Below are 13781 nucleotides of genomic sequence, written 5' to 3' on the forward strand. Positions count from 1 at the left end.
CAGTGCGTATTATTCCAGGTTTCCTTTGAAACTTGTTGCTTGTCATAGCTACAAACTCTTGAAGTGTTTCTAATGTCTCACTTTTGTGCTTCATTAGATTCGTTATTGTGTACCGGGAATAATCGTCGATGAAAGTCAGTAAATATCTGTTCCCGCCAAATGTGATGGTTTTCATTGGTCCGCACACATCACTGTGTATCAGTTCCATGGGTTTAATGGTTTTACTCTGACTGGTCTGTGGAAGAGAGGTTCGGGTGGCCTTTGCTTTAATGCAAAACATGTGCACTTGCTGAGTGTGTGGCAAGGCAATATTTTCATGTCTTCTGATAGACCTCTCTTTGCAAAGTCCTTTATAGCTTCTGGGTTTTGATGCCCCAATCTTCTATGCCACAGGTGGATGCACTTGTCATGTGGGTTGTGAGTTGCCGCATTAGCCTTCTCACTTTCAGTGACGAGTTTGTACAGATGTTCATTTAATCTTCCTCTTGCTAGGATTTGCTTTCCATTTTGAATTGTGCATTCATTACCTCTGAACTGGACAGTGAGTCCATTGCTTGCAAGGGTTTTAACTGATAGGAGGCTTCCTTCTAGGCTTGGAACATATAGAACATTCTTTACAAGGATGCTCTGCTTGCCCCCTGATGGCGTTTTACAGTTCAGAAATCCCTGACCTTTACCTTCCGCTGTAATACTTTTCCCATTTGCTAGGAAGACTTTATCTTTTACACTAAAATCAATTTCTGTGAAGAATGTCTCGTCGCTTGTCATGTGACTTGTTGCCCCTGAATCAATGTACCATCCATGTGAGGTACTATTCTGAGTCACTTTAAAAGTACCACTCCATGATGCACTTTCATCTTCCGGGTTGTCATTGGGTCTGCGTGTATCTAGTAACGGCCACAAGTCATCTTTGGATAACAGCATTTCAAGCTTAAACTTCCATAGCTGGTAGTTGGTATTGTTGAGCTTTGCTATTGTAAACTTCATATCTGAAGCACTTGCCATCTTTCAGTGAATTGGATTGTAAATGCAGCACTTGCTTGTAGTTTTCCTTTTTCCAGTGTCTGGAGCTGGGCCCATAACCTGTTGGTTATGTGTTATAGAAGACACTGGTAGTGATGAGGCAGAAGTATGACTTTACTTGTGTGGCTTAAGTTGCAAACATACAGAACACATTTCAGCAGACATATTACTTCCTGAAGATAGAGAGAAGAAGGAGAATCAACAAGTCTTACACATATGCACAACTAGTGACCTTAGTGTACAGCGCCATCTACTGGTCAAGTGATATTAACACACAAAACTATATACAGTTGCAAGAAAAAGTCTGTGAACCCCTTGGAATTACGTGGAGTTTTGCATGAATTGGGCATAAAATGTGCTCTGAACGTCATCTAAGTCACAACAATAGAAGAACACAGTCTGCTGAACATAATACTACACAAACATTAGATGTTGCCATGGTTTAATTGCACATACCATGTAAACATTCACAGTGCAGGGAGGAAAAAGTATGTGAACCTTTGGACTTAATAACTGGTTGACCCTCCTTTGGCAGCAATAACCTCAACCAAACGTTTCCTGTAGTTGCAGATCAGACCTGCACAACGATCTGGAGTCATTTTGGACCACTCCTCTTCACAAAACTGTTTCAGTGTAGCAATATTCTTGGAATGTCTGGTGTGAATCGCTCTCTTAAGGTCATGCCACAGCATTTCAATGGGGTTGAGGTCAGGACTCTGACTGGGCCACTCCAGAAGGCGTATTCTGTGCTATTGCAGCCATTGTTTTGTTGAATGACTTGTATGCTTTGGGTCATTGTCTTGTTGCATCACCCATCCTCTGTGGAGCTTCAGTTGGCGGACAGATGGTCTTACGTTTTCCTGCAAAATGTCTTGATAAACTCTGGAATTCATTTTCCCATCAATGACAACAATCCGTCCAGGCCCTGAGGCAGCAAAGCAGCCCCAAACCATGATGCTCCCTCTGCCATGTTTTACAGTGGGGATGAGGTTTTGATGTTGGTGTGCTGTGCCTTTTTTTCTCCACACATAGTGTTGTGTGTTCTTCCCAAACAACTCAATCTTGGTTTCATCTGTCCACAGTATATTTTGCCAGTAGTGCTGTGGAACATCCAGGTGCTCTTTTGCAAACTTCAAACGTGCTGCAATATTCTTTTTGGACAGCAATGGCTTCCTCCGTGGTGTCCTCCCATGTACTCCATTCTTGTTTAATGTTTTCCTTATTGTAGATGTGTCAACAAAAATGTTAGCGTGCGCCAGAGATTTCTATAGGTCTTTAGCTGACACTCTGGGATTCTTCTTTACCTCATGCAGCATTCTGCGCTGTGCTCTTGCAGTCATTTTTACAGGATGACCACGCCTAGGGAGAGTAGCAACAGTGCTAAACTTACTCCGTTTGTAGACAGTCTGTCTTACCGTGGACACATGAACATCAAGGCTTTTGGAGATACTTTTGCAACCCTTTCCAGCTTCCTGCAAGTCAACAATTCTTGATCGTAGGTCTTCTGAGAGCTCTTTTCTGCGAGGCATGGTTCACATCAGACAGTGCTTCTTGAAACCAGTAAACCCAAAACAGGTGTGTGTTTTTTAAGGGCAGGAGAGCTGTCAGCAACACATCCAATATCATCACACTGTTTGGAGCCAGGAGTGAGCCAACCTTGACTCCAATTAGCTCTGGGAGAAGTCATTAAGCTAGGGCCTCACATACTTTTTCCTCCCTGCACTGTGCATGTTTACATGTTATGTGCAATTAAACCATGGCAACATCTAATGTTTGTGTAGTATTATGTTCAGCAGACTGTGTTCTTCTATTGTTGTGACTTAGATGACGTTCAGAGCACATTTTATGTCCAATTCATGCAAAACTCCACGTAATCCCAAAGGGTTCACATACTTTTTCTTGCAACTGTAGTACATTATAGTACATGCTGTTGCATTCCCAACAACTGGGACATGGTGGTGATCAGGAACACGTTTGTTGGATCAAAATGGGATTGGTGCAGTGGCAATCAGGGAAACTGTTGCAGGCTGCACTGGCTGTGGTGACATTGGCACTGGTGTGGGGTAATCAGGAACACTGTAGGACATGGTAGTGTCATTGCTGTACTTATACCTTGGAACTCAACTTTGCTCACTGTTACGTATGATGGTGATAGGTCAACTACAACATGACGGTTGCATCCATCCCAAAGTGGGAAGGCTAGGATTCCAGGAAAAATGAGGACATACAGTAAGGATATTTAAAAGATTAAAAAAACTTTTCTTACACGCGACCATAATCTTTCCTCAGGTTCCAGCAATAGACTTTCTGATGTCTCTGGCATTTTCAATAATCATTTCCTAGTTCGTAGGTAATCAATGAACATAAACATCAGAAACCACCACACATGACCTTCGGAGGGTAAAGGACTGGGCATGGAAAGAAGGAGTTTATCCTAGGGTGACCATTAATGGGTTGATTTTTGGAAATGATGATCCCCATTCGAGAACCAATTGTGATGAACGGGCACTATTGTCCTTAGAGGACCATAATGGACCCCTCATAACGTCAGAGGCTTACAGCACACAGAGATATTCCATCTTGTTGGAAATTGTTAGATGTGCAAAAGCTGTTTCTTCTCTCTTTAATGGTGATAGGGAGAGAAGAGTATGAATGCAGACCCAACGTTGTCATACAGTATGTCAGTTGAATTTCATGGTCAGTATGGGCAATCCAGCAATAGGGTGCAGGATGAGCAGATGTCTCTCCACTTGGTGAGACATTTTTATGTTTTGGTGAAGAGGATTTCATGGGGAGAAAGAAAACTCATATCCAGGGAATATTTTTTCCCACAATGACCTTTATTTCCCCAGACAGACATGTTGTTCTGTATGAGCTCCTTTTTATGATCTGGGTTCCTCCATATAACTAATCATATGAATACAGTATGTAGGCCGGGCATTAAGAACGTGGGCATAAAGTATCATTCCCGGGTGCCCCTAACAGGCCTCATCCCCTAATTCCACATTAATGTGAGTCCCCACTCCCAGAGGGAGCAAACAAGGCATACATTCACCAACACATGTACAATACTATGCTGGACACTTCACCCTGGCAGAGCCAGGTACCAGATCAATGGATGGGTCAATGGTAGTAAGAAGAGGCAAGGCCAATAACTTTTCAAAGCTTTCCTTTCACAACTTCAAGGCATTCAACTTCCATTGGTACTTTCCCAGGCAATCTACAGTATGTCCTGTTCCTATCTCCCTCCTATCCAGGGCACCAGGACATCTTCGGGTATACCCCAGTTACATAGTTAGTCTGGCCAAAAAAACATCCAGTCCATCCAGTTCAACCATAAAGAAAAGTTATAATCCTATACCCACTGTTGATCCAGAGGAAGGCATAAAACCCAGCAAAGCATGATCCAATTTGCTCCTACAGGGGAAACAATTCCTTCCTGATCCCCAGAGAGGCAATCAGTTATTCCCTGGATCAACTTTACCTATAACTTTACCAGTTGGGGAATACCAATCACTGGAACACTACATTTCTGTAGAAGGGGCCCCACTAAGTCCCATGGGGGGGGACAGCTCCAGAGTCTCACTCCTCTTCTCTCAGACTCTCAACACAAACTCCTCCTACTCCCTCCCTATTTATCTATGGGGAGGACACCACCCAGTAGCCAAATTTTGAATTGCACTTATGCTCTTTTACAAGCATGAGTCAAAGGTCAGCCTTGCCCTGTATTGGTAAATATTAACCCTTTCGCTGCCAGAGCTATTTTTGCCTATTTTTACACATTTAAAAAATCATTTTAGGCCTAAAGATTACACAAAACCCCAAATATTATATATCTTCTGAAAGCAAACACCCTAGAGAATAAAATATGGGTAGTTCCAATTTTATATGTCACACAATACTATTGGAAACACAAAATGTCAGTAAAAATCACACAAGTGAATTTTAGAGCAAACAAATGCAATCAATTACTCAAATCAAAATATAAAAGAGGAGGTTGTGCCGAGTACATAGATACCCAACATGCCAAACCTTAAATTTATGTGCGTCTATGAAATGGTGACAAACTTCAGTCCCCTATATATTCTATAGGTGACGCTTCATAAGCCCCTACAGGTCATCAGTTTCATGTTATGGAGGAGGTCTTGTGCTAGAATTATTGCTCTCACTCAGGCGTGTGCGGTGATATGTAATGTGTATCAAAATCAATATTTTTACACAAAGGCACCCTGATGTGTGTTTACGGTCATACATGTGTATATGTGGGGGTGGGGAGGCCTCAACATTTTTTCAGGGGGGTGTTATATCCTTGGGTGTAACTATTTTTTTACAACAAAAAAAATGTGCTTAACTTTTTCTTTACTTGACATAGGGGACACAAAGTCCCCTATGTGATGATTTTTTGGTGACAGGTTCTCTTTATTGAGACATGCAGGGTCTAAAAGACCCCCAATGTCTCCTCTGGGCTTCATTAGAGGTATTACAATGCAAACCACATTGCAATACATCTTTCCCCGGCTATTCTAGCTGGGAAATGGACAGCCGTGATACAGATGTAACTTCATGGACGTCACCTTTTAGGTCACACAGAGAAGGCGAGAGGAATGAATGTTCATCCACACTCCTCTCTCCTCTCCACCCGTTATCCCCCACCATGGCTCTCCCAGTTACATGGCGAGAGCAAGCCCACGGGTAGTCACCAGAACTGGGGGCTGTGGATGTAATCGGTGGCAGAGGAGCCATCTGACTGCTTCCGGCGTACGGACCCGGCAGTGAAAGGGTTAAACATTTGGCTGCATTCTATCCCCGGTGTCAGAGACTTTCACTGTCACTTTGCTGTCTGTTGTCAGCCATGGTATCTGCTGATCTGAGCCTCTCTGAGAGGATGCAGCCACTCTGATTGGCTGTGGCAGGACAGGTAGCCAAGCTTAGCAGGGACTAGCCATCAGCTGATTATATCATTCATCAGGTGAGGATGGCCGACGTCTATAGTCCTCTATAGTCCTGTGCAGGAACAAGGACAGAACAGGGCGCCTGCTGGTGGGACTACAAGATACAGAACAGCTTTGCATGTTAGGCTGCATTAGGGTGGCCACCTCATCCCTTTAACCACTTGCCAACCATGCTATAGCCGAATGATGGCTACAGAGCAGTTGTCCAGTCCAGGGAGGGCGTCATATGAGTTCCTCCCAGAACGCCCCCTCCAGGGCACCCCCCTGGGGAGCGCACCCTGCGATCTCCATGATTCCTACGGACACAGCTGATCATGTGATGTGGTAAAAGGCTAATCACAGCGGCCTTTAACTACGTGATCAGCCGTGTCCAATGACACATCACATCACCAATAAATACAGTTGCCGGTTATCAGCTGCACTTTCCTCACGCTGTCACAGAATGATCAAAGTGCTGCCGATAACCTGCAATTGTCAGAGGATGGATTGGCAACGATTATCAAGGCACTGACGATCGGTGCCCAGCAGTGCCACCCACCTGTGCCAATCAGTGTCAAGTAATGTCTCCCACCTTTGCCCAGCAGTGCCAACCATCAGTGCCCAGCAGTGCCACCAGTCAGTGCTGTCAGTAAGTGTCACCCATCAGTGCCCATCAGTGACACCTATCAGTGCCTATCATTGTTGCATATCAGTGCTGCCTCATCAGTGCTGCTTATCACTGCCCATCAGCGCTGCCTATCACTACCCTTCAGTGCTACCTATCCATGCCACCTCATCAGTGCCGACTATCAGTGCCCATCAGTTAAGCCTATCAGTGTCCATCAGTGCTGCCTATCGCTGCCCATCAGTGCTGCCTATCAGTGCAGTCTCATCAACGCACATCAGTGAAGGAGAAAAATTACCTGTTTGCTAAATTTTATATTAGAAACAAAGAAAAAAAATGAATTTTTCAAATTTGTTACTCTTTTTTTGTTTATAGTGCAAAAAATAAAACACCCAGCCGCGATTAAATGCCACCAAAAGAAAGCTCTATTTGTGTGAAAAAAATATAAAAATGTCATGTGGATACAGTGTTGCATGACCGCGCAATTGTCATTCAAAGTGCAACAGCGCTGACAGCTGAAACTTGGCCTGGGCAGGAAGGGGGTAGAAGTGCCCGGTAGGCGAGGGGTTAAACCCGAACACATATGAATGACACAGGTTCTGGGGCTAATTGAATGCAGATAATGCATCAAGTGAGTGGAATTCCCACCTTCATCAGCCCCAGAACCTGTGTAACTAATATGTGTTCGGGTGTAAAGGGGTGAGGTGGCCCCCCTAGGCTGCATTCACACTTGAGGGTTTTGTAGCTTGAAGATCGAAGATCCAAGAAAGCTCACACTTAAAAAATGACTTGTTCTCTATGGTGCTTCTTCACACCTGATCACTGGAACAGGCGCCATAGAGAACAATTGATTTTTGTAAGTTTGAGTGTTTTTGAATCTTCGATCTTCAAGCTACAAAACCCTCCAGTGTGAATGCAGCCTTAGAGTTGTACAACTACCAGTGAGGACGTATCGGCTTGTCTGCTGGTCTGTAGGACTACAAGGGGCAGCTTAGTAGAAGTTTTATTGCTTTAATCTGTGACAGTTTCAATCTGTTTTTGCATGCCTGTTCACTTGTATGGAAAGAGAATCAGTTCTGAACGAACGTTTGTTGACCCCGGCCCTAATTTTCACCAAAGTGTCCGATATTTTCCTGAGACAGGCACATTGTTCTGCAGGAGATTCTTTCAATATTGGTGTCCCTCCATATAATGTGTGCTGCCTTGTATTACACAAGGCATTCTTTAGCATTCAGCAGTGTCTGTCCCCTTTAAGGCCAGGGACTTCCTGTTTGCTAACTTGGGAGGAAGTGACCTCATCTCTTCAGACTGTGGTGGTTTATGTAAGGATTTATTCTACTTATAAAGGGTGGTGTCCCTTTCCCTTAGATTAAATATTACAGTGCCTCCAGCCGTTAAAATACGGCAAATATTTAGTAAACCAATAATTTGGAAACCTTGATAATTTGATCACCACTTATTATTAGACCTTGAATTCTTTTAGCCAGTATGATTTCGTACCATACACACAAAATTTGCCTTATAATAGATAAATATAAAAATTTATTTATGTACAAAAATTATATATATATTAACACAAAACGCAAAAGACTGGTGATGAATGAATACTGATACACACGGTCAAAGATATACTATACCAATAGCATACACAATATAATGTTTCTAAATAATGGGAAACAATATAACAATCTTCTAGATGATAATGATTATTAAAAATTAAATTTATTAATAACTAATAATTCAGAGTATCTCAGAGGTTATATTCTCACAAAACGTGGCCATAGGATTGGAAGAAGATATTCTCTGATAAATTATACTCTAATTATTAATATTTAATAACCCATGAAATGTGAAAAATTTGTAATATGACACCAAACAATTTTAGCAGTAATACAGGATCTCTCTCTATATATATATATATAACCACCCAATATAGTTGTGATACACTAAGGTAATTCTTATTACTCTACACAACAGAGAAAATATGCAATGCAAAATTAAATGGACAGTCTCACCACACCCGGAATTCAGACTATGAAACTTTCCAGTGGATCTTCTAGTGAGGGTTTTTTCAATCAGTCTTTTTTTCAATGAGGTTTTTTTTCTTTAGTGAGGTTCATGGGTTTTTATACCAACTAAACTATTGTTCTAAGAGACCCTCCCACCAGGCTTTTTGATTGGCTGGTTGAGAAATGTATGTACATAAGCTATTTCTCACCTGCCTGCCAGATGGCAGTCTTGTACCATAGAACAATTTGAGTATTGATGATGACTCATACCTCGGGTGGAACTCAAGGAGATTTTAGGTATTAAATATACGTCTTATTCAGGTATATAGAGGTGACCATACCTATAATATTCTAAATGGGAACCATGGAATATATGTGTATATTCAGTTATTCCTCTCCCTGAGATACAAGCTTGTGTGAAAGCATTTGTTTCCTGATAAGACATACAACTGATGCTAACTCACAATATCTTACTTTTTCCTCATCTCAATACTCAAGTTAGTGATATACAATCCCCATTCTGCTGAATATTTTGTGGTGTGTGAAACATATTCTTTATAACATCCATTGATACCATGCTTTTTTTGGTAATATCTCCGTGGGTAGATATATTAAATTCTTAGCCTTGTATGTCCTGAATTTAACTTTTTTTTGTTTGAGAACCAACATTTCCTATGGGTCAGGAAAGACTCTCTGTTTACCTGGCTATTGTGTTGGAGTCAGAGTAAACAACCATTCATACTTTCAACCTTAGTGGATAATAGCATATTGTGATAGTTCGAGAGGTTTGTTGGTTCATTACACTTCACAGGATTTTGGGTAAACTTTCAACCAGTTAATTTCCCGTCTCATCATTGTCTTTTAGTTATATGTGATGACTCAGTGTTTGAAGGTCTAATGTCTCATCTGGCTGTCTGTTTAACTTTTGTATATGCATTCTCCCCGACCCCAATATACAAATAGTATTTGTTGACATATATACACTTTAGTTTAGCCTTATAGCCTTCCAGCCTAAACCTTACAATTGTCCGATCTTAAACTACCTGTTGACAGTTCAAATAGTCTATTGTCTTGGAAAAAGCTTACTTCATTCATTATGTACATTTCTTAACTGGAGGGTCCTTTGAATTTTCAACCAAGACAAGTTAACCCTTAACAGACGGCTAGGCTGGGTTATTGTCAGATAAAGTCATGTTTTTGATACATAATTTCAAAAGTCCACAACAAGACTGAAGATATTATACTATGCGAGTAGATGTGGGATGCTGTTCCCTCTTCATATATGGGCTCGATTAGACCCCCAAAGTCTGTAAGTACCCCTCCTATGTACTGAGGAATGTTATGCATATAGCTAGGTAGTTAGATATGTACTCATGTCTGTTTATTCTGTTTGTATTCCAGTTTTACCACTCTCACATTCATTCACATTCATATCCACACTTCATGTACTATGTTCACATGTTATCAGTAAAAGATCATCGGTTATCAATCATCGACTCGTTACTGTGTGGATATCAAAGGTTATACTGCCTGTTACCCTCTGTAACCCTTTCATAACTGCAGAGAAGGCAGGACATAATGAATCCTATGAACAAAGTACAAGTCACAGCCCAGCCTCGCCCTGTGTAGGAGGAAGTGACACCTCCCAGCTGCATTCTTCTCCGGTGTCAGAGACTTTCACTTTCATTTCTCATCCTGCTGTCAGCGATGGCCTCTGCTAATCTGAGAGCCGAGCTGGAATGTTCCGTCTGTCTGAACATTTATACAGATCCTGTAATGCTGAGATGTGGACACAACTTCTGCCGGGTCTGTATTGATCGTGTTCTGGATACACAGGGGGGGTCTGGAGGACATTCCTGTCCTGAATGCAGACAGAAGTTTCCGGATCGTCCTGCACTGCACAGGAACATAACACTGCGTAACATAGTGGAGAATTTCCTGTCTGCTCAGCCTGATCAGGAGAAGTCCGGGGTCTTCTGTACTCACTGTGTGAACTATCCTGTACCTGCTGTTAGATCCTGTCTGCTCTGTGAGGTTTCTCTGTGTGATAAACACCTGAGAGTCCACAAAAAGTCCCCAGAACACATCTTATGTGACCCCACCTTGTCCATGGAGAGCAGGAAATGCTCCGTCCATAAGAAGATCCTGGAGTATTACTGCACCGAGGATGGAGCCTGTATCTGTGTGTCTTGTTGTATGATTGGAGGACATAAAGGACATGAGATGGAGTCACTGGATGAGGCTTCTGAGAAGAAGAAGGAGACACTGAGGAATGTTCTGCTGAAACTTCTGACAAAGAGAGAGGAGATGGAGGAAAGAGTCCAGAGTCTGCAGGAACACAGGAGGAAAGTAGAAGAAGATGCAGCTGGTGACACCGAGAGAGTCATTGCCCTGTTTATGGATCTCAGGAGACGTCTGGAAGACCTGGAGAAGAGAGTCCTGAGGGAAATCTCTGGGAGGGCAGAGCGGGTCTCCATCTTCATCCGGGATCTGGAAATAAAGAAGGAGGAGCTGTCCAGGAAGATGCGTGACATTGAGGAGCTGTGTAACATGACGGATCCACTGACTGTCCTACAGGAATCAGACACAGGTGACTTGTGTGATACTGAGGATGGAGATAATGAGGACAGAGAGAGACATGAGGACCTCCTCCATGATGGAGGGGGGCTGGATGTGGCTGGGATATCACACACATTACACACATTATCTGATATAATAACAGAGGGAAATGTATCCTTCTATATACTGGGAGCTGAGGACATATTACTGGATGGAAACACAGCTCATAATAATCTACATATATCAGATGACAGGAAAACTGTATCCAGGTCAGATAGAAACCAGAATCGTCCAGAAACTCCAGAGAGATTTCAGGATTATTATCAGGTGTTGAGCAGTCGGAGTTTCTCCTCAGGGAGACATTACTGGGAAGTGGATGTTGGGGGGTCAGATGGATGGAGAGTCGGGATGTGTTACCCCAGTATAGACAGGAGAGGATTCCTATCAGAGATTGGATGGAATAACAAGTCCTGGGGATTGTACAGGAATGGTGATCAGTATGGGGTGAGACATGACAGTAAAGGGATCCCCTTACCCCCCAATCCCCCCAGTCCCAGAGTCAGAATAGATCTGGATTATAAGGCCGGGTGGATCTCCTTTTATGATCTGTGTGACCCGATCCGACACCTCCACACCTTCACCACCACCTTCACTGTGCCCCTCCATGCCGGGATATCTGTATGGAGAGGTTGTATAAAGATCTGTGGGGGGAATCGGGGAAAGTGAGAACTCCGCCCAGAGTGGTGACATCACAGGGAGGGGGGACGGGATTGGTGGAACATTTAGCCAATAGTCCTGCAGTGTTTTCTATGATCCATATATTACTGTGAGGCGTCTCTATTTCTCCCTCACAGATGTCTATGATTGGCTGGAAGAACTGTCCAATTATAGTGAAGGCTTTTCGCTATTGGTCAGCGAGGAGCATGTGATCTATCTATTATCTATCCTATCTATCTATCTATCTATCTATCTATCTATCTATCTATCTATCTGTCTATCTATCTATCTATCAGAGGCGGACTGACCATTTGGGAATTCTGTTATATATATGGGAATAGTCGGTGTACGGATATCAGTGTTATATACAGGGAATAGTCAGTGTACGGATATCAGTGTTATATACAGGGAATAGTCAGTGTACAGATATCAGTGTTATATACAGGGAATAGTCAGTCCACAAAAATCAGTGTTATATACAGGGAATAGTCAGTGTACAGATATCAGTGTTATATACAGGGAATAGTCAGTGTACAGATATCAGTGTTATATACAGGGAATAGTCAGTGTACGGATATCAGTGTTATATACAGGGAATAGTCAGTGTACGGATATCAGTGTTATATACAGGGAATAGTCAGTGTACAGATATCAGTGTTATATACAGGGAATAGTCAGTGTACAGATATCAGTGTTATATATACAGGGAATAGTCAGTGTACGGATATCAGTGTTAAATACGGGGAATAGTCAGTGTACAGATATCAGTGTTATATACAGGGAATAGTCAGTGTACGGATATCAGTGTTATATATAGGGAATAGTCAGTGTACGGATATCAGTGTTATATACAGGGAATAGTCAGTGTACAGATATCAGTGTTATATACAGGGAATGGTCAGTGTACGGATATCAGTGTTATATACGGGGAATAGTCAGTGTACAGATATCAGTGTTATATACAGGGAATAGTCAGTGTACAGATATCAGTGTTATATATACAGGGAATAGTCAGTGTACAGATATCAGTGTTAAATACGGGGAATAGTCAGTGTACGGATATGGGATAGAGATAGAAATGTGCCGGCAAAATGTAACATTTTTGATATGCTGTTTTGGTCTAATATATATTAGTGATCAGAAAGTGAATACCACACAGATCCCAGCACTCGCCAGGCCCACATCTACAGTAATATAAATGGTTCCCTTACTCCTAGAGGCCTACTGGGCAGCTACACAGTTGGCAAAATTAGTATGTCTAGCCATAGGAGCAACTGTTTGAATAGTTTAACCCTTTCAGTTCTAGAAGAGTTTACACCCTTTCATGACCAGGCCATTTTTTGCTATTCAACACTGTGCTACTGTTACTGGTGAATTTTTTCTCACTAATACATTTCCTTTTGTTGATATTTGATCACTACTTTTTTTTTTTACTACATAAATGAAAAAAGAGGGACAATTCTGAAATAAACATTTTTTCTGCTATAAAACATATCTAATAAAACAAAAAAAAATCAAAAATCAAATGTATTCTTACATTTTGCTACAGGTCAGTAAAAAGAAATCCCAATAAGTTTATATTGATTGGTTTGTGGGGAAGTTATAGTGTCTACAAACTATGGTACATATGCTGAAATTTGTATTTATTTTTTTTCCCTGCTGACAGCAGAATATAAACACGTCCTCATGCACTGCCCTACCCATGCTGCCATTGGCTCCCAACAATGTCAATGACCGGGTCCCGCCAGTGATTAATTACCACCAAGAGATAGCTCTATTTGTGGGGAAAAATTACATAAATTTAATTTATGTTCAGCGCTGCATGACCGCGCAATTGTCAGCTAAAGTAACTCAGTGCCGTATCACAAATAAATGACCTGGTCATGAAGGAGGGTAAATCTTCTAGGGGCAAGTGAT

At 42.0% G+C, this 13781-nt stretch overlaps 1 protein-coding gene across 1 annotated transcript; it reads left to right on the plus strand.

Moving 5' to 3' along the window:
- The first annotated feature begins 10274 nt into the window (after nucleotides 1-10274).
- Nucleotides 10275-12034, plus strand: LOC149434804 (E3 ubiquitin-protein ligase TRIM21-like). The gene has a single exon (XM_089663351.1). The coding sequence runs from the start codon at nucleotides 10296-10298 to the stop codon at nucleotides 11871-11873; it is 1578 nt and encodes a 525-aa protein (XP_089519477.1). The 5' UTR covers nucleotides 10275-10295; the 3' UTR covers nucleotides 11874-12034.
- Nucleotides 12035-13781: the final 1747 nt, after the last annotated feature.

This window comes from Staurois parvus, unplaced genomic scaffold (genome assembly GCF_062004578.1).
Source record: "Staurois parvus isolate SC_StPar_1 unplaced genomic scaffold, SC_StPar_1.0 ptg001672l, whole genome shotgun sequence".
NCBI classification, from domain to species: domain Eukaryota; kingdom Metazoa; phylum Chordata; class Amphibia; order Anura; family Ranidae; genus Staurois; species Staurois parvus.